The sequence below is a fragment of the Oncorhynchus keta genome, chromosome 27 (genome assembly GCF_023373465.1).
Source record: "Oncorhynchus keta strain PuntledgeMale-10-30-2019 chromosome 27, Oket_V2, whole genome shotgun sequence".
Lineage (NCBI taxonomy): Eukaryota > Metazoa > Chordata > Actinopteri > Salmoniformes > Salmonidae > Oncorhynchus > Oncorhynchus keta.
Window position 1 is genome coordinate 35,054,317 of NC_068447.1, and position 22,509 is coordinate 35,076,825.

Consider the following 22,509-nt stretch of genomic DNA (forward strand, 5'->3'; position numbering starts at 1 on the left):
GACTTCATGCCCAATTCCAAATGGCGTCATTATAACATAATTATTAGTCCATTCCAAAGCAGATTGGTTCATTTACTTTTGAGGTGTTACCTTTCGGCCAATGACGTGGTCTGGTAGTTGCATTGGATGCGTGTTTTTTCTTGATGTCACTAGCCATTCCAGAGTAACATTGTCAGTCATTGCCTCACAACCAATGGTAAGTTTGCATTGGCTGGACTCGCTGCTGCTCCTCGAGTCCCTCCTCGTGCTGTCCTCGCCGTGCACGCGCGTGGTACCCACGGTCGTGAGGAGGAGGAGGATGTTGCGCGCGAAGGGGAAATGGCTGCCGAAAACAAGCCGGAAGGTAAGAGAGATATAATGGGATTAATTTACCAGTAAGACAACTATGTGATATACAATATTTTAAAGTCAGACTTTGGTGAAATATGTGATGAGAGACGTGGAGTTTTTACAAGCATAGCACTCTTGTATTTCCTCCGAAATACCAGGCAGCTAAACGTGGAGACAACATTACCTAGCCAGCTAATATTAGCTAGCCTTCTAGCCAGCTATGCCCATCAGAGCCTACACATGATAAAAACAAGAAGACCAAATAGCCAGCATGATCTAAGAGCCGGATTGTATAATCCTAATTTATTCTAGATTCAGTTCAGTGAAGCAGCAAGCTAAATAGCTATAAAACAAGCTAAGTTAATGACAACAACATGTCATTGCCAACTTCTCTTCTATTTATCCAGCTTTGAAAATAAGCTTGTTTTTATTACATAAACGCAAGCAAGCTATTACATAGGCTATTTGACATGGAATATCTATAACATCCTACGTATCAAACGTTAGATTGTAGTTTAGTTTGCTTAGAATGCATTTTAGCCATCCAGTGACCATGTCTGGTAACAAAAATGCTTGCTTGCAAGTCCTGGACAATCTTTTTATTTACTCGACGAGATCACCCGTTGGTTGAGGTTCCTGAAAGGGAAAGGGAACTACCCTATCGAGTGAGATTTTAGCTGGTGTCGGTCTTACAGACAACATTATATTATTGCTCAGTTAAAAGTGTTATTTTATAATCATGTCGATGTTTGCTATAATATATATATATATATAAAATAAAATAAACTAGAATGTTGTACCATACACAGCTTTGGAATTGAATGCCACCAGATGTGTCTCAGATGTGATGGATAGTAAGATTCTAAAGAGCGTTTTTAATTTAGCCAAAAAGGGTGTTAACTTTCTGTCAAAGGGACAATCTGAAAAGGAAGTTTTGATATTCTCGCCTATTTCACTATTGAATATTTGAAGTTAATTTGGGTTGAAATGTGCATCTGGTCTGGATCCATATTGACTTGAATATGTCATTTAATTAGGAGATAATAACACTTGAGTATTAGTTAACAGTCAAAATTATAGAGGACAGGTAAAATGCATTGTCAAAATAATCCAAATGTTCTCATAATAGAATAAGTAATAATAAATCATTAGAATAAGACAGGAGGAATGCATGCATTTAGAAGCGTAACATGTTCACAATTAACATTGTTTAATTAATGCTATTATGAAGCTTGATTATGACTAAACCATATTTACCTGCAAAGTAGATTTGTTTAGAAGAAAATCAATGTTATAATTAGTATCCTAATTGCAGTAGAAGTATATGTATACTGCATCATAATTATTGATAGTATGTAATAATACAATCTAGTGGACAGCCTATTCAGTCCTATAGTGTATATAGGCTTAGTATATGCATTTTAAACTTAAAAATGTGCACGGTTTTCATAAACATTAGAGTTGTTCTGCGTCGTTTTTTAAACTGCAGTCGAGCTTTCTTGCATTTAGTCTACGATGCTCTTCATAATGTTTTCACATACATTAAGTTGTATTGTTCATATGCAACCAGGGGGTGGTGACAAAGAGCGAGCTCATATTTTCAAATGGCTGGCAATATCTGGAATGCATAGAGTGGCCTAAAACAGACATAAAATAATTAGATACACTAAAATGTTCCATGTTGACACACTAATGTAGAGAGAACTATTGATGTCAAAAGAATTAGGGGAGTGTTCATTTAGGGTGAGCTTAGCCTCAATAGGGAAAAATAGTTGCCATCCTGTACTTTCTATTTGTGTATGCCTTATCACAGCTTGAGCCACCACATACTTATGATCTAGGTTTACACGATAAAGATAACACTGATGGTCAATGTGTTCCTATACTGTTGTGTAAGTCCACAATAACAAAGATGAGAGAGCTGAGCCTGTGAGCTGGTTGTGCCAACTCCTAAACAAAACTCCACAGGGGGGTGGTATTGAGCTGTGAAAAAGGAATGACTATACCGGGACACACTTTACATTTAAAGTGTAGTAGTAGGCCTAATGTATATGACAAAATTAAAAAGGGAGGATACCTATCTCTGTAATAGGAATGACTTACTACTTCACAGTGGCGTTTAGACCTAATGCATTACATCCATACACACAAGATGAATGTATCTATAGTCACTTACCTTTGTTAATTTCTTTGCCTCTCCATCACCAGGAGCTTTTACTGAAACCCTGACTTGAAACTCCCATTGCTGAGCAGGTTGAGTTATTTTCGGTGTTCCTGTGAGGTTGGTCAGTGAAGGAGGGGGAGGGGGAGGATGAAGGAGGCGAGAGAGACGAGTGCTTCATGCCTCCACATAAACACAATGTCCTCTCAGGCAATCTGGAGCCGGGTAGCTTTTACATAGAATAGTCATCCAGTCTTTGTTTTTCTATCCAATATTCATTTAAAATCGGTTATCCAATGATGTGTCTCAGTAAAGGAACATGTGAAGAATATGGAATAGTCTAGGCCTAGAGATAAAAAATAAATAAAAAATCTATACTATTATATTATTTCAGCACTGCTACTAATGCACTACCATTTCCTGTATATCCAGTAATCCTCCCACAGGTATTAACACCATCTCTTTTATCCCTTTGTCCTTCAAGCACCTGGACTGTGGTGGGGTGGGGGCTATAGGTATAGTTTGCTTGTTTGGCAGGTCTCCTGATGGCACTGTAGGTCACATCCTGTGCTACTCCCATGGGGATATGAGCCAGTCTCTCTCAGTGGTCTTCTTTGTACAGAGTAACACCAGGAGTTACTTCTGACCCATCTAACTGATTGCTAGACCCTGGGGGATAGGGCTTTCCCCAACACTTCCTAAAGAACAGTGAGTCTAAGAATACCACTAGTCACGGAGGGAACGGAAATAGCAGGTGTTGAATGAAGATCATTCCAATAAAGTGACACATCTTTCCTTCTCAATTTAGACTTTAAAGTAAACCCCCGACACCTTTGAATCCTTCAGGACTTCAGAGTGGTGATCATGTATTTATAAAGGGTGTGAAGTGGACAGAGGCAATGTTTCTTATATACACTCCACTAACTTAGTCTCCTTGGTATGTAGACAGAAGGCCATTTCTCTCCTCTGTAGCCTAGCCTATCTCTGGGTCAGTACACTTTACCTGGTTATAACATGTTCTCACTGAAGGGTATCTTCCTCAACAGAGAAAACATAACCTTGTAGGTCAACTTGAATGTGATATATGGTCATACTGTACTGTAGACCTGTGAGTAAGAGAGGCTATAATACACTTTAAAAGTATAAATGCTTTTGCAAACAAATATGGTAGGGGCCTATTTATAGTTGATGTCTGTCTGGGTTTGGAAAGTTCACAGAGTGCAAAAATAGAATAAGTCATCTGGAAATCACACAGTCATTAACTTCAGTCAGGCTGTAGCCTAGTGTTACATCATCGAACAAGTGACCTTCTACCCCTGATCTCAGACAGACCGTTTCTTCCTCAGCCATTCCTTTGTATAGTTCTGTGTGGAATCAACCAGGAATCAGGCTGGAGATTTTTCCTTTTCCTTAATTGAATTAGTGAGGTGTGGATGGATGGAAGTCTGCTCCCTCCGTGCTCCAGACTCTGGCTGACTCTGGCTGCCGATGACAGGTGGTGTCATACCTTAGACCAGTCTGTCTCTATGCCGCCAAGGCCCTCTCTGATTGATCACATTGATTCATCCAGCTTACTACTGATGTGATGTGGGCCAATATCGACCTGAATCAAACCCAGCCAAGCCTACAATGAGCCTGATTGCTAGCCCCTTCACTCGTCATTAGGGACCATTCCCAGAATAGGGAAAAAAAATAGAACTGTTCGTTTAAACCAAGAGATGCATTATTCAGCAGCATAGAAAAAAATAATGAATAGAATAGATAAGCAATCACGTAGGACTATACCAACGAGCAAGCAAAATGTCTGGCACTATGCTATGGAACAAATCAATCAGGCTGGATCTGTCAGATTGTCTGATACGTATGTTTTGTTTATTAATAGCTAATTTAGAACACTTGAATTATTCTACATATGTATAAAACCATGATGCAACAACTTATTTTTTGTTCGATTTTTAAAATAAGGTGTATTGTATGTATTGTATGCTAGGCCTGTCAGAACTGTTTGGAAATACGATCTCTAAGATCATTGAGATGTAAAGTAAAATGTGCCAGACTCAGTGACAGCTGAAGTGTCATTCTTGAACTCTCAACAGTGACATAGAACTACTCATGAACCACTTTTCCCACTTGCATAAATGGTGTGTTTAAAAAAAATAATGTCTGTGAAAGTTTCAACTGTGCACCTAATTTCAAAATATTTCCTTCACTTTTCACTAGAGATGCCTGGTGGTGGAAATATTTTGGGGTGTATGACCATGCTTATTGGAGCTTAGGTGTACCACTTTGCTCTTTATCAGTAGCATGTACTATTTTGAATATAGCCCACTGTATAGCTGTGGATGTCTATTTTGCTGAAATATGTTATCTTTACACCTCGGCAGTGAATAGTGCTGATCACCCGTCCTGTTAGTTGTTTCTTTTGGTCATGATACTATATTGCAGGCTCTTCACAATCCAGGGGTTTAGGTTAAGCCAAGGTCAGGGCTAGGAGTAGTACTGTTATCCAGTTTCTGTTGTGTCTGTAATGACTCTGTCTCCTGAATAACTCAAACCTTAGATACATTATTGTGGGGTTTGTTTCTAATCTGTTGTTTGCAGGTAAACATCTTCACTGTCCAGCTGCTCCCTGTCTGTCAATGTGTTTGCATGGGGGAAAGAAGCAGGGCTGTACTGGGCTATTGTAAGCATCTGGGAGAATACCCTACTTCTTTTCCTCGATTTTCTCTACTCTCTTTTTGCCTCCTGAAGGACTGAAGAAAATTCGTAATCCGGATCGAATGTACAGATCAGCTGTGTGTTATGCCGGCCATGCTCCTCCTAAGAGTATCAGTGATGACACAGAGATGAACAGTAAGAGAGTGTTAATAATACTGCATCCCCCCGTGGCACTGTGCTCTGCTCCGAGAGCCCACTATAGCTGGCACATCTATTATTCATTCATCGATTAATTTATTTACCTCTTGATTTTCATCTGACCCCCCCCCCCCCCCCTCCTCCTCTCCTCTTCTGCTCTGGGTGTTCCCCCTGGACCGGAGAGGAGCTTGCTGCTCTGGTGATTGAAGTGTCTGCTTTACGGGATCATGCTGTCAATAGCAGAAGTGTTGTCGTTAACTAAGAGTGATTGTTTCAGGTTGAGGCCAGGAGATCAGGAGCAGGGCAGGCCCTGAAAGAGAAGGAAGGCTACCACTTGGAGCTAGAAGCTCTCCTATCCATTCATCTGGATGAGGAATGCACTGGGATAAGGCTGCTATGTTTGCTAAATGCTAGAAGTGTTTCTATGGCCCTGATAAGTTGCATAATTTCAGTTTTAACAGCTAGCCTAATCAAGAGGAGCCTCCTTTGAATTCACAACATTCCGTTCATGAAAAGATTGCCATGCATGCTGGAGCGTCGTAGAGCAGTTTGTGTCTCTGTGAAAGTGACTTCTTTCTTCATGCTTAAAGACCACAGCAGCTTCCTTTACAGTTCCTCCACTGTCAATGACTCTGTTGATCTAGGTAATGAAGTGTATTTGGAGTAGTGTTTTGAAAAGAGAGGCTGAAATCAACCACATCTCCTTGTTATGCTCTTCACTCATTACACTGTTCTCCTTGATATTGCTTTAGCCGCTTCAAAGCTCTGCGTTTTTACTCAACACACTTTGAGATGTAGATTTAGAGGCAGCAAAGGAGTGGTTGGTGTTGTAGTCTGTGATTCTTAGTGATTGGGATTCGGGACTAACGCATCACCCCCCCAGCTGTGACTAGTCTGTTTTGTGAGTGTTTTCTCTAGTCTTGCTCTCCCTACATGCTGGTGCGTGTTACTATGGCATCCTATTCCCATGTCAGGCGGCCTAGTTAATGTGCTCTCTCTGCCTGCCTGGCTGGCTGCCTGGAGGTTTCACCAGGACACTGTAACGCTGCTCAGAGCAGCCCAGGCCCAGGCAGGTAAACCGGTGATCTGAGTAATTGTGGGAGTAGTTATGATAAAGGGCTGGCTGAGTCCTTCCCTGGCTGACTGTGTGTGTGTGTGTGGCGTGTGTGTGTACCGTGTGCGTGCCACAAGCTCTCACCTCTGCTCTCCTTGAGATGGGCTTTGCATGGATGGGTGAGAGCTGAAATACGTAAAGAGATGTTTTCAGTTTGTTGCAGGCAGTTAACTGTTCGTGTGCACGTTTGTTGAACTTCCTGTCTAATATGTTTTGCAGCTCTTTGACTTAGCCTTTCTCAGCCTCACTTCTGAATATAGGCCTGTTCAATTTAGCAACACCATGGTAGACTCAAATCTTCAATCTTTTTTTACTCTAAGTAGCCTAGCACTGTTATATAAATAATTCAGGCTAACTAACGACAATATTTGGTTGGCCAGCATTCCACAAAAAGTGTACATCTCCCTCTCTTCCCTCCCCATCAAGAGTCACCAGACTGTAAGAAAGTTGGCCTGTAGAGTGGAGTCTTTGACAACAACCATTGTTATTATGATTACTGTGAGGGAAACATGATGGCACTTTAATTTGCTCTCTTGTCATAGTAAAGCCCTTCTCAAGTTTCCCCCCTAGCAGTGGGCCTAATCAAGCATTGTTTTGACTTTCAGAAGTATGGGCCTACTCACTGCCTCTCTAATCATTCATATTTGAAGAGATTATGCTAATCAAGAAGAGTCTGAGGGGTATACTACAAAACAGGATCAATGAGATGTGCCAAAAATCTTCTGAAATAACTTAGTCTTTTTTTGGTTAAGGTAAGCTTGAAATGAGCATGGTCTCATTGACTCAACAACCAAAAACCAATTTCTAAGTTTAGCTTCCTTAATGAACCAGAAAATCTGTTATTTCCGGTTGTTCATCAAAGTTAGCTGGCAACCTCATTGATCCTGCTTTGTAGTATACCCCTCAGGTTAGTCCAATCAAAGCCTTGTTAAGCCAGATGCTAAATCAGTGAGATCTTAAATCTTTTTAGAGTTTGGGTATAGGTCTGTATTGGCATCATACTGTAGAAAGAGTGAAGAGGAGGTTCATATAGCAATAGCTTAGATTTGTCTATATTTCCGTTAACATAAAGGCTAGTTATGGCCAATGCAACATGGCAGTCAAGATGGAAATTAAGAAGAGGCTTTTGATGCAAATAATACGCTGAGTGTATGATTAGCTCATTTTAGAGATGGAACTCAAATGTTTTATTTGTCATCAGAAGTGGTTGTTTGTTTGGGTAATGGCAACAACTCAGCAAAAGAGGTTAACTCCCCTCTACCTACCTTCCCTCCTCCCACATGTCTTACAACAGCTCACCCAGATTGATTGCATTTGATTGACAGCATGTTATTAGCCCAGCCCTGCATCTTGGCTGACCAATCAATGCCTTCTAGCTCTGGTTTCACTTCAATCAGTGTTTTTATTCCTACTATTCTAATAATGTTTTCAGTGTGGACCAGCCACTGGAGAGGGGGAAAGTGTTTGTGGATGGCCTGGGTCTTTAGTGGGCCTTGAGGATGAGGTTAGCAGTGTTTTCCTCCACAAGGATTGAGGCACTTTAGGGTTGTTTCTGTCTGTAGGCAGATAACTCGTTAGGCTATTCACTTATTTGATCCCTATGTCTGGTTCTAATTTATTTGGATCTGGTAATTATTACCCTGTAAATGCTCCAGGCTCTCTAATTGTATACCAGTCTGTTTGATTTGTTCGATGTTGTTTTAGCATGTCTTGTGATGTCTTTGCTGTGTCATGTGTTTCATATGCTTGAATGGGCCTATTGAGTATGCCTAATGAAAACTGCATGGCTGAATTGCATGTTATAGAAAATATGTTTGCTGCATGGCTGTGTGCTTGACTTCCTTTCGTGTATGGATGTTTAATGCCTTTAATATTGTTATTTACTGTTGTTTAACATTTTGTTTGTTTATCTGATTGGAGTTATGTTTCTGTTATATAATGTGTATTCATGTTTGTGATATAGCCTAGTGTTGTTCATCTGTCACTAAAGACATAGCTAGACTATATTGCATATTGAATACTGGGCAGTTGTGAATTATTTTGGATTTAGCTTACATATGTAGGACCTTTTGCAGGAGAACTTTCCTGCAATGCAACTTGCAGTGGTGGAAAAAGTACTCAATTGTCATACTTGAAAAAAATAAAAAATAAAGATACCTTAATAGAAAATGACTCAAGTAAAGGTGAAAGTCACCCAGTACAATACTACTTGAGTAAAAGTCTTAAAAGTTTATGTTTAAAAAAAAATACATACTTTTCTTTAGGAATGTAGTGAAGTAAATGTTGTAAAAAATATAAATAGTAAAGTACAGATACTCAAACTACTTAAGTACCTGTACCTGTACACAGCCAATCTGTAAATAGCACACCCAACTACCTCAACCCCATATTGTTATTTATCCTCTTGATCTTTTGCACCCCAGTATCTCTACTTGCAGATCATCATCTGCATATCTATCACTCCAGTGTTAATGCTAAATTGTAATTATTTCGCCTCTATGGCCTATTTATTGCCTTATTTCTCTACTCTTCTGCATTTGCTCACACGGTACATACGTTTTTCTATTGTGTTATTGACTGTACGTTTGTTTATGTGGCACTCTGTGTTGTTGTTTTTGTCACACTGCTTTGCTTTATCTTGGCCAGGTCACAGAAAGTAAATGAGAACTTGTTCTCCACTGGCGTATCTGGTTAAATAAAGGTGAAATAAAAAAATAAAAAAATAGCACTTTAAAGTACTTTACACCACTGGCAACTTGTAGTTTATTTGAGGTTTAAAAAGGCTTCTGTTTGTAATTTCAGACATGTTTTTCTCTTACAGAAAAGGTATTAACTCCTACAAAAAATGTCCATTCATTATAATCCACAAAATAATTCAAATGTCCTGTTGCTGCAGGATTATTTCCCTGCTTTGGCAAACTGGCTCAAATTAAGATCCTACATCTGTAGTTCTTAAGAAAGATCTTAGATCTTCACAAGTGCTTCACTAAATAGCCTAGACACTATGCACAGCCAACAATGGTTTACTGAATGAGCCAAGGAACCATAATATTAGCTCACCATTTCCCCACAATATGGGCAGCACTAGGCACAGATTAAAATGAAAAACTGTCACTCTCGGAGCACACTGAGCCAGAGACGGAGGAGGGAGGGTTTTGTGTTGAGGGCCAGGGTATTGATTAAAGATTTGTTTTTGTCAGCCTTTCCAGCCTCATGACCCACGCTCTCATCTCCAGGGTGGGGCCAGAACAAGCTAGCATGACAGATACCCTTATATTCCCCCAACTGTTTGCTGCTTCACAGTCAGGATCAGTGATAATCCAAAGATCAGCACAGAGGAATATATATTGTTGGGGTCTATTTGATTGAGGGTGTTCTGACTCATGAAAAGGCATGCTTTATCCCCTCCCAAGTCCCTACTACCAAGGAATAGAAATAGGCTTGACAGTGTGCTCATCAAAAACAGGCCCTGTAGTAGGCATAGAACAGCAGATTTTATAGGCCCCTTACTGGCTTTTGAAGGGGCCCAAATCACCTGAGTAGTCGGGTGGTACTGTAGGTGGCTAGGCCCTAGGCAAACCTTCTCTTAGACAGCTCCTTTAACATCACCAGGGCAATAATTGGCTGCCCACCAGCCCAGCCCTGCTCAGCCCAGCTCAACTCAACTCAGCCCAGCTCAACTCAACTCAGCCCAGCTCAACTCAGCACCTTCCCAGCTAGCACATAACGTTTTGAGAACCACGTGTTTCTTAGTGCTTCGTGAGAACGTGGTTGACCTGTGGTAATGGTGCAGGATAGTTGCTTGACTTTGGAACATTGTCAGCACATTTAAGTAACTAGACAAAATAACTTTAATTTCATTAATTAACAGAACGTTTCCTTAAAGTTCAAACATGGTTACATTTAATTTACATTTTGGTAATGTTATAGGAACGCTCTCCAACTGCTTTGACATTGGGAAAGTTCTCAAATAGTTCAGAAAATGTTAAGAAACAACCTTCTGTGGGAATTTCAGTACTTCAGCATAACGTTTCCTACCGGTTTCCTCATGGTTCTATTTAAAGTCATGTTCTCAAATTGTTCAGAGAACATTACAAAAACTTTCAATAAAAAACACAAGCAACCTTTATTAACATTCAGAGAATGTTCTAAGAATGTTATTTAAAAACCTGTACGTTCCTTTATTAGCATCAAATGACTCTCTCTCCTCTATCTTGTTAAGTGTGTTCAGGTGTGTTGACCGCACTAACTAATTGGCCACACGTGATCTTAATGAGTGCTTGTTTTCCTTTGAAATGGGGTTTGTATGAATAGACTAAAATAAACATCCTTGAATGAGTTCAAAAAAACATGACATGCTAGCTCCCTCCTGGTGGCGCAATGGACTAATTCAATGGATAGCGAACAGAAGATTATAGGTTTGAATCTCATTGATGCCGTTCCACAATAAAAAGGTTAATGTGATTGCATGATTAATGCAATCACATGCTTGGAGTTCAAAACAGTTAACCCAAACTAAGGTAGCAGTGTTATTCAAAGCTTTATATAAACATGATCTCAGAACGTTATTTAATTACCATAACATAACCTAGAATTTCCATTCTCAGAACGTTATTAAAACCTACCAGGAAAACTTTCAGGGAACCATAGTAAAACATTCTCAGGACCTCTCTGCAACCTAAAAATGTATATTCCCAGAACCTCCTTTCTCAGAACGTTAAAAAAAACGTAGGGCTTCATTCCAAGTGCCAATGGGAAACCAAAAACATATGTTCCAACAACTTCCAAAGAACTAAATGTGCTAGCTGGGTTCTGATATAACAAGCTCTTGTTTTTGCCTGTGCTGCACTTGTGTTTTACAACCAATTGCTTGTTGTTAGCCAGATGGGATAGTTTATTTTGTGGGCTATAATAATCATACCTGCATAAAATCAGACAAACATTGATTTGATTTGCAAAACAGGATCGTGGTTGTTTCTCATAATGATGCAATTCTGTAGGGTGGTGGAAACAAATATATTTCATAATATTCCCGATAGGTGTCTATTGAGGGCTAGTCTATTTATGTAATCTTACACACAATTAACTCTGTAGGCTTATTTGTTGGTAGATGAGCATTCCCTAATCTGAGAGTATTAGCGACTAAAATCGTCAGTCGATACAAACTGGCAGGTATACATCGACAGATAAAGGCCTTACTCATCAGTTTGGCTTAGAAAGTCATCGAGGGTCATCTTCTAGTTCAATTTTCCATTGTTGTTCCTTCCAATTTGTGAGCTCTTTCTGTTATCAGCCATGCCTTCTGATATATCTTACATCATAGCCTTAAAAATGTGTTGACCATGTTTGCTATAAGGGACTTGATTAGGCCTATAGAAGGCTGCCTACCCAATGGTGCAGCATTAGACTGTGCCTTTAAGAGATACAGGCGTTTCTAAGCCAGGATAGCCCGGTATCTCAAATTGTTCTGTTCATTTTCACATAGAAACTTAATTAGGCGGATGGATGTTTGACATGCTTTTTATCTTTGTATCACAAACCGGTTTTGAGAAAATCATGATGAAAGTGGCCATTTTAGGCCTTTTTTAAAAGGCGTTACATGTCTGCTGTATCATCTTGGTGCCATTATATTCCTTTTAGCTATTCAACTGTAATCTTACAGGGTTCAGATGTAAAAAATTAAAATAAAAAAAAGAGAAAAAAGGGTTAATTGCAAGGGGGCAGATTATTATTAAAAAGATCTGTATAAAAAAGCAATGCACACACACCAATAAAACATTTTTCTTTAAATTAAATGTTCATTAAAGTAATTAGGAAAGAAGTGAAGGGTGTTCAACCAGCGTTGAGGTGCAACCAACATTTTATATAATCATTGAAAAGGAAAAGGCACAACGCTCGCTCACCATTTTTGAAATTTTATTTAAACAACTATTAAATTATAAGAATTTAAAAAAAGGAACCTTTATTTAACTAGGCAAGTCAGTTAAGAACAAATTCTTATTTACAATGACAGCTTACCGGGGAACAGTTTGTTAACTGCCTTGTTCAGGGGCAGAACAACAGATTTTTACCTCGTCAGTTCAGGGATTCGATCCAGCAACCTTTCCGTTATTGGCCCAACACACTAACCACTAGGCTACCTGCCTCGTAAAAGTAATTACATCATTTTAAAATCATCTGAAAACTAAGCAGCTCAATAAATAACACTAAGGTATGTCAAATCAGGTAATGCCACATTCCAGTCTGAAGAAAGTATGCTTTGAATGTGTTTTTTTTTAATCACACTCCCTTCTAATTTGTCCTTGTTAGCATCAGAGAGGAAAAAATACATACATGTTCCTGAGAGTCGTAGCGTTCAGGAATATGGTCATAATATTTTGTAGCTTAAACCGTTCAAACGCTAGAGACAAATTCATATGAAGAAAACATTTTCAACATGCCACATAGGCTCTATGAAGCCCCCCAAAAACGCTAGAAACCACACTATAGACCAGGGGTTCCCAAACTTTTTAACTCGAGGCTCCCTTCCAGCATTGTAGAACATCCCACATACCCCCCACCCCCTACACGGGCCCGCACTCACCACGTCTATTTCTATGGGCACAAGCTTTGTTCATGACACAAACGGTTCAGGTTTACAGCAACAACAAAAAACATTAGCTGACATGGGCTAGTTGTTCTGGACATTTCTGACAAGTTATAAATAGTTCTCTAAGGTATGTAATGACTAATATGACAAGAGGAGCTGATGATGCCCAATTTAGAAATTCTACTATTACAATTTTCAAGAGTAAGTTGAAGTCTGCCGAGCCCATGACCCACAGTTTGGCATTGAACGTCAGATTTTCACTGCGATCTTTGTTGCAGGTGCATGGTAACAGTTGAATAAGATGAGAAAATAGAAGGAACCCGCACACTACTCTTAATAGTATTACTGCTCTTTAATAAGCTTATGCCGCGTAGAGTAGACCAGAAGGCTAAACTGAAAAACCTAACCTCTATCAAATAAAAAGATGGCGGAGCCGCAAAGGTACTTCTGTGCTTCAGGGTGTTTATTTACATAGTGAATCTGAAAGAAAAACAACAGTACTGCCACCAAAAGTATACATCCTGACAGCTTAAAACAATGCTGCCCCATCAACAGCTCAATCCAAAATGGTCGCCCTTTTGAACTGAAAGAGAGGCTCCTTTTGTATGGGAAGCTCCTCCCATCAGAACATACTAAACACTTATTAATTAATAAATGACCATCATCAAAGCCTACATTTTCCACTCAGCTAAACATCATGAATTATATGCATTGCACCTTTGCAATCCTTTTCTCATGATACAACATAACAATATAACACATTTACAAAATCCCATCACTACTGACATGGTGCCCATTCACATGAACAAGCCATTCGGGACAGGCACTACAAAGCCAGCCCAATTGCCGTAGCTCTGGTCCTTATCCCAGCATACCCGGAAGCTATTAAGCTTATTAAAAAGCAGTGACATTAATGTGAGCATTGCCAGAACAATCTGACATACCTCAAATATTTTTGGGCTGTCCTGGTGTGGAATCGTCCATAGGCCTAGGCTACTGTATTATCAGCACATTGATTAGCATGCAGGACTGTATATCAAAATGCAAGGCCTTCATCTAGCTAGTCTGATTCATTTCATTAGAAGCAGATAAATCCCAGATTTCCCAGGATGTCCCTTTCGATGTTCAGACGGAGAGGGAGACCACCACCATTTCAATATAATTTCATCTAATGAACATCTTGGCCTATCTGCTAAACATCTAATTCCAGTCTCAGATTTCATTTATCCTTAAAGTAGATGAGAAATATGAAATACACATTTTACAAGGTGGTTAGGCCTAGGTCTAGAAGACAGTTTTAAAAACAGTCATATAGTTACAAATTATTAATTTGGAAAAGAACAGTCACATAGTTTGTTGTGTGACGAATATTTCCTTTAACTCCAATTATCGCCCCCTATTTTATTTATTTTAAGCAACAAGTGTTTTTTTGAACAACATCTCTATTTTGGCAGATGTTCCATTTCTGCATAAACATTCTCAGAGGTAATTTGTGGTTCAGATTAATCACTGACTTTCAGATGTTTGTCAAAGGCTTATGTTGCGCGTCTGGCATCCAACCTATTCCCATGTGGAAGCAGGCTGGGGCTCTATCTATCACACCTACTATATATATGTGGATTCCCTTTCGTCTCACCGGCACAGTTGACAAACCTTTTATTAGTGAGCAAAACTCTGTTTGAACTAAAGCTTTCAAAGGAACACCTTCTCCTCCTCCACAGCTGTGGAAAAGCCCAGTGGAGAAAATCAGAGGATCGCTGAAATAACATGGCAACAAATTGACAATGTGGGCTTATTAAATGGGAGAAAATATGCTTCAGTTTAGCATTTTAAAACAGGTTCTGTGGTTTGTTCTGTGTTCTCCAAACAGAGAGCCAGTCTGAGCCTAATAACAGGACGTGAGCTTGACAGTGTGAGAAGCGGAGAACATGGCCCTCCTACGGTGCTCAAGAGGTAGACAGTGAACATATCTGGAACGTGGATGCCATATCTGAAACACAGAGATTTGCTCTATTCTGAGCTTTTTAAACTTGACCCAATACCTTTTTTTTTTTTACTTAAGTTGCATGCATATTATATGCTACATCCTTATAACCAAATTGTACAAATAGTTAATAAAATAATAATGAATGGGACTGATGATGATATCTCCCCTCGATGATGTCATCTGAGGGTGTGAGGGATAGGCTGGCTAGGTTAGTGGGCCTGCTGCTGCTCTGCTGACGAATGTATTATAAGAGCTCTGTGTGTACTGTAGGGAGGAAGGTGAGAGATGGCCAATACTCGCCCTGGACACAACTGGTTAATATCGGGGTGTGGTTTGCTCTGCCTTGAAACATCACCTTTAATGCTGGAGCCTGGACTCAGTGGACAGTTGACTTACATGGCTTCTCATTGGAAAACAAACAACATATGAACATTCTGCAGACAGAGTATGCAATGTATGCTGAAAGCTAATCCACAGTTAGAAAAAAGTTTGAAAATAGAGTTAGTCCAACAATAGCTAATTGGTCTAGTCTTAAAAAGCAAAGCATTTAATAACGCAATCTTTTACATGTTTTGCCCTTTTTGTTATGTACTTCTCTTTTTGTTTTGTTAGATATTCGTGCGTGATTTTTTACCTTATTGCCCATTTCCTTGTTGTTCCTAATTTGCCCATGTCCCGTTTCCCCTCTCATTTCCCTCCCTGGTGCATGGTCATGGCTAGAAGGGATCCAGCTTTTGTCAAATTAAAGTCCAAAGTCATTTTTTTTTTCATTTAAGCTAACCCTAACCCTTTTCCTAACCTTAACCTAATTCTTCTGAACTGCGATGTTAATTATCTTAACCTGCTGCGTAAGTTCTCCTAACCTGCTACAAAAAGTCAAATCTGACTTTAATTTGACAAAATCTGGAACCTTTCTAGCCATGACCCTGGTACATGGGGCGGCAGCGTAGCCTAGTGGTTAGAGCGTTGGACTAGTAACCGGAAGGTTGCGAGTTCAAACCCCCGAGCTGTCGTTCTACCCCTGCACAGGCAGTGAACCCACTGTTCCCAGGCCATCATTGAAAATAAGAATATGTTCTTAACTGACTTGCCTGGTTAAATAAAGGTAAAAAAATAAATAAATAAATAACCATCTCTGATCATTTAGCTCTATCCTGTTTGCCTCTGATGTCAACAATAACACCACTTTGGTGGTACCTATAAGCAGATGCTGCACGGGCTTGTTAATTGGGCGAAGCGAATGATTACAGATACCTGTTCAGCTCAGCTCATATAAAAATAGTTTACACACGCAGAATTACTAGGTACAGCTGGATGCAGCAAACAGCTAAAGAATCCATCTCTACTACCTGCTCCCTGTGGGAGCAACACTAAACATGGCTCTGATGTTTCTCTCCCTCCCTGATCAGGTGGCTGGAAGAGCAGTTTGTACCATGTGAATGAATGGTGGGATTCTACAAGCTAGGGCTTACTAGACTGTTCCCTTTCAATGGGTCTCTTGACATAGGCCTAGTGCATGACTGGAATGGAGGTTCTGTTCTTAAAATCAGAAGTATTTGCCATGGGCTCTCTGTGCATGGGCTCACCAGAATTGATAGAATGTTAAGAATTCATCCATTAATAGCCCTGTAAAATACATTAGCAGGAAAGAATGCAATGTTTTCAGCAGATGTGCCATGATGGGTCACCAGTGGCTTTAGTTGGAGGATAACAATCAGAGAAAGATGCTATACCCCTGGTACTAAAGATGATTTCCACTGAAACGCTCTCAAAAGCAATTGCGGTTGCTTTAATTAATACCAGATCAGAAAGGTTCTATTATAAGGGTCTATTATTATCCTTAGAATAAAAAGACACCTTAAAATTAGACAAATAAATAAACATTTTTTCACATTTTTTTTTACAAACAAATACACAAATACACTATATAAAATAGTATGTGGACACCCCTTTAAATGAGTGGATTTGTCAATTTCAGTCACACCCGTTGCTGACAGGATAGATAGACAAACATTGGCAGTAGAATGGCCTTACTGAAGAGCTCAGTGACTTTCAACGTGGCTCCATCATAGGATGCTACCTTTCCAACAAGTCAGTTTGTCAAATTTCTGCCCTGATAGAGCTGTAAGTGCTGTTATTGTGAAGTGGAAATGTCTAGGAGCAACAACGGCTCAGCAACACAAGCTCACAGAACGGGACTGCCGAGTAAGTAGTGCATAAAAATTGTCTGTCCTCAGTTGGATCACTCACTACTGAGTCCTAAACTGCCTTTGAAAGCAACGTCAGCACAAGAACTATTCGCCGGGAGCTTCATGAAATGGGTTTCCATGGCTGAGCAGCCACACACAAGCCTAAGATCACCATGAGCAATGCCAAGCTTCAGCTGGAGTGGTGTAAAGCTCACCACCATTGGACTCAGGAGCAGTGGAAATACGTTCTCTGGAGTGATGACTCACGCTTCACCATCTGGCAGTCCGACGGACGAATCTGGGTTTGGCAGATGCCAAGAGAACGTTTGGTGTAGGAGGAATAGTGGTCTGGGGCTGTTTCTCATGGTTCGGGCTAGGCCCCTTAGTTCCAGTGAAGGGAAATCTTAATGCTACAGCATACAATGACATTCTAGATGATTCTGTGCTTCCAACATTGTGTTGGGAAAGGCCTTTTGCTGTTTCAGCATGACAGGGCCCCCGTGCACAAAGCGATCAGAGTGGAAGAACTTTACTGGCCTGCACAGAGCCCTGACCTCAACCCCATCAAACACCTTTGAGTTGAATTGGAACACTGACTGCGAGCCAGGCCTAATCGCCCAACATCAGTGCCCGACCTCAATAATGCTCCTGTGGCTGAATGGAAGCAAGTCCCCACAGCAATATTCCAACATCTAGTGAAAGCCTTCCCAGAAGAGTGGAGGCTGTTAAAGCAGCAAAGGGGGGACCAACTCCATATTAATGTCCATGATTTTGGAATGAGATGTTCGACGAGTAAGTGTCCACATACTTTTAGTCATGTAGTGTATAATGGTAATTGGAAATAGTATAATGCACGATGGGCGCACACTCACCAGTAAAATAATCAAATTCAGCAGGAAACAATGCTATTTTTGCAGCAGATTTGTCTTGATGGGTGACTTAGGTAGGAGAATGTAAAGCTGTGAAAGAAAATGATTCTTTAGGCCCATGGACAAAATTTAGTCCTATAAAACATAATGCTGTCTACAATGGATCATGTTCGTTTTGTTTGTAACACATCATTATTCAGTGTGAATTTCTCTCCTAACAAATAATTATTCCGAAAACTTGATTTACATAGTAGCCAAGGTTAGTGCGTTGTACAGTACAGTAGCATTGCTTCCATTCTTTGAAAGGCCACCTGCTTGTAGGATGTCATTCCATTATGACTGGCAGACAGTAACTCCTCTCTCTGTTTAAACCCACTCCGAATGATAAGCTGTTGGTTGGGAATGAGCTATGCTCATTTAGTATGTAAATTGCAAAAGCTATGGATGCATACATTTTCTCTTAGCCGTGTGTTGCTTACAAAAAAATTGTATTTTAATTTCCTTGTAATATTCATCCCAAACTCTTATTAGTTTTGTCCATAATACCATACATTCACAGTAAATTTGGTCTCCAGACAAATAGCATTTGCACACACCTAAGTGTTGGATGAAATGCCATCTGTATATTTGAATAGCAGGAATGAGGAGGCAATATGATTTGAATGAACAATAGGACCTTGAATAGCATGGGCCTAATGCATGATTGTATCTAAGTATGTCTACTCTGCACTGAATTTGCTACATTATCCATGTGGTATGATTGTGAAATGTAAAATGCAGCGTAACCAGGTAAAGCAATGGACTTTCTTTGAATAATTCACATAATTATGGTATTCAAGCAGTATGATTGGGCGTTTACATTTTGTGCATTAGGCCCCATGGTTCTCTTTGTGGATATGGAAATATTCATGTCAAGTGTAAAGTTATGGGAGACGGACATATAATCGACAGTTAATAACAAGTTGTGTGTAATTGAAGCCAATTCCCAGATAGGCTACCTCTACAGACAGTGTTATTGTAATTTAGAAAGTCCGCTTCAAAACAATGAGGGTGAATGACAGTGATTTGACTGTGCTCCCATGCCCTTTGAAACTGTGGAGAGAGTAAGATGAGGCAGGGATCAGGCCAGGGAAGCATTTGATATACAACCCAGCTGTAATTGCACTACAGAACAAGTTGTATTTCCTTTGTTTCTCATCCACTGGCATTTGGGCCTGTGTGAGAGTGTTGTACCACTTTAGCTTGCAGTTTGGACCACTGAAACAGTGGACAGTGTTGTTCTAGGCAGTCTTGCCATTGTGTCCTTTTTAGGATAACAGAAATGGGCTTTGCCTTTGTCCAAAGATGGATTGTTGTACTGTTGTGATATTACCTGGTGAGGTGGGTTGTACCATAACGGCACCACCGTTGTCTTCTGAAACCGGGCCAATTCAACATGGTCTCTGACAAAGTTCTGATTCCTCAGGTCTCACAAGGAGCAAAATGAGCACGCATGCACTTACACACATCTTTCTCTTTTTGCAGATGAACATGGACATTTGAAAATATACCTGCCCAAAAAGCTGCTTGAATGTCTACCAAAATGCTCGTCGCTGCCAAAGGAGAGACACAGGTGGAACACCAATGAGGTATGGGCCCTTCTTCTCCTCGCGGTTATCGTTGCAAATGTTTCTGATACAATGTAACAACACATTGTGTTAAATCTTAAGGGTAGGTAGCATAAATGTAACCACATGTAACATATGGATTCGCATTAGTATACGCATCAAAAGTCCCAATGAAAAATTACAGCAAATGTGTCTATTTCTTGTGTTTTTACATCAAACCTATCAGAATCCCGAAGTCATGCCGGAAATTGTTTTTTTGCGGCATAATATGGAGGACCCGGCAAGCATGCCAGAACGTACAAACCCTACCGTTACGCTTGTTTACACTGAGTTGCACTGGGGTCGGAAAGCAATCCTGGTTACATTAAGACACTGTGGAGCTATAGAGATATATGAGATATAGGTTAGAAAACGTACCTCACTGCCAAGATGGGATATGCCACAACTCCAAATTGTACCTTTGTCCACACTAAGGATGTGACAAATGGAATAATGTTCTTAACGTTTAAACAGCATTTTTTAGTTTGTTGCAGTTTTCCATTAAAACGATAAGAAACATTTTCCACATGAATTCACAATGCAGCTGCGCTGCTGCCTGCAAATGTTCGGGTCTCACGGTGCTTCCCTTTCAGATGGTTAGCATTCCACCTCGCAAAGTTTGCATTTCCTTGTCATTTAACTTTTTAAAGTATTGCCGTACAGGACTTTGCTGCTGTCGCTTGCCTTTCTCTGACATTAATGACGACGATGTAGTGGTGGAGAGTTGCATCCAAAATCATTTATTCCTCGACTCACATTGACTCCCGGTGTCGACTCCCATTTCTGAGTGTCAAGATTCCATTCTGCAAGGAATCGACACCTAAGATTCAGTATTTTTGGAATTGAGAAGACTGATTGGTTGGCGTACTTCGGAGACACTTGCGTCTTTCATAGTGAGCTAGCGAGGAAAAGAGAGAGAGGGTATGGGCACAGTATAGGCAAGTCGGCCACAAAGGCATTCAGTCAGAAATGTTTACTAGGCCTATTGAAAAGCAATCAAAAGCTGTATCTCGCAATGGAATGGTGTATATCGTAATTTCTTGGCTTGCAATGTCTCGCAACTTTAGTAAAGGAGGGTCTATCATCAATGAATAGGCTAGGATGTTCTACACGCAACAGATCAAAGACTGAACATACTCACATCATTAGATAAGTGAAATTTGGGGTGTAATCATTAGTCCAAACAGTTCCGTTTTGCAACTAAAGCAAGAGTTTCTATTGGACAAATTCAGGTAAGTCCCTTTCTGTTTCATTGCATTTGCTTCCGTTTAAGAAATGTTTTGTAACAGAATTAGCGTATTGAATACACCCTAAGCGACATAACGGAAGGGGAGAAAGGAGTGGGCAGGCAGAAAAAACCTGATGTGCATATGCCTTGCAAATTCACCAAAGTAGATTAAAGTTTGTCTCTTCCTCTGGTTTTATTTAATTTAAACAATTTTCCCCAGGCCTTTATAGCCTGTCGACTAGTTAGGCTATAACACAGAAAATAATATGTTTTGTGATAACTGCACTGTGATTAACATTTTGTGGGAGAATTTTTTTCTTTTTCGGGATTTTTCTTAACATTAAGGATCCCAATTTCGTTTAAACAGTTTAATGTTTAAAGTTCATAAACCTAATCCACACTGCGCCATCGAGAAGATTGTAATGCTACTATTTTTCCTGGAAAACTGCCCTTTTCGTCCTCATGCTATCTAGCAGTAGTCACAGCAGCTGTTATGGAATGGCACGTCACGTTGAACAAAAAATAAGCTGATTGACTGACACTGCCATTCCAAAGTGGCTGTGTTGGCTACTGCTAGCTAGTATGAGGGTGAAAAGTTCAGTTTTCTGGAAAAACTAGCAGTATTTCAATCTTCTCGATGTATCAGTGTGGATAAAGGTAAACGTTGGAGTACAGTGGCACATCCCATCCTTGCATTGAGGTATGTTTTCCGACCCGAAAGTCAAGTCATGCGTCCTCTGAAACATGATTCGCCAAACCACGCTTCTTAACTGCTTAACTGCCTGCTTACCGGAAGCCAGCCGCACCAATGTGTCGGAGGAAACACCGTTCAACTGACGACCGAGGTCAGCCTGCAGGCATCCTGCCCGCCAGAAGTAGTCACTAGAGCGCGATGAACCAAGTAAAGACCCCCTGGCAAAACCCTCCCCTAACCTAGACGACGCTGGGCCAATTGTGCACCACCCTATGGGACTCCCGGTCACGGCCATTTGTGACACAGCCTGGGATCAAACCTGGGTCTGTAGTGACGCCTCAAGCACCGCCTCAATGCAGTCCTTAGACCACTGCGCCACTCACCTTAGACCGCTGGCTACTGGTTTTAAATAAAAAATGTACCAACTTAAAAGCAAAAATGTATGAATTTACTGTTACAAATCATCTTGCAAGGTTGAAAACCAACTAGCCTGTGAGTGTTAGCCCTACTAGCGTGCTAACGTTAGACCTACCAGCCTGTTAACTTTATGTGACTGCATGAGTTGCTATCAACACCTAGTTTACAGCTACATAAAGTAATCCAAAGTTTTAGAAATACATGACACCATCTAACCAATTATCAAATAATGTTACTAGCTAGCAGGCTAAAATAACAAACTAGCCTAGCTAGCCAACCACCATGGTTGACATAGCTAAGTAGTAAACCAGCAGATAAGCCAGCAAAGGCAGGAATCCACAGAACACAAAATAAGCCAGCAGATATAAAGTAGAGAGAGCGGAGACTTACCGATTGACGACTGAGTTAGCTACCAAAGAAAAGCCAAGA

At 40.3% G+C, this 22,509-nt stretch overlaps 1 protein-coding gene across 6 annotated transcripts in view; it reads left to right on the forward strand.

Annotated features, from left to right (window-relative positions):
• Window positions 1-116: 116 nt before the first annotated feature.
• The window catches only part of LOC118360314 (calmodulin-binding transcription activator 1-like), a 579,426-nt gene continuing 557,033 nt past the window's right edge, over window positions 117-22,509 (forward strand). For 5 of the 6 annotated variants that reach the window (XM_052482216.1, XM_052482217.1, XM_052482218.1 and 2 more), the window contains exons 1-3: window positions 248-343; window positions 5,243-5,344; window positions 19,620-19,723. In XM_052482216.1, the coding sequence (XP_052338176.1) occupies window positions 319-343; window positions 5,243-5,344; window positions 19,620-19,723 (231 nt within the window). In that variant the 5' untranslated portion in view covers window positions 248-318. Of the gene's footprint in view, window positions 344-5,242; window positions 5,345-19,619; window positions 19,724-22,509 lie in introns of all 6 variants that reach the window. The other variant, XM_052482220.1, reaches the window with a different exon arrangement.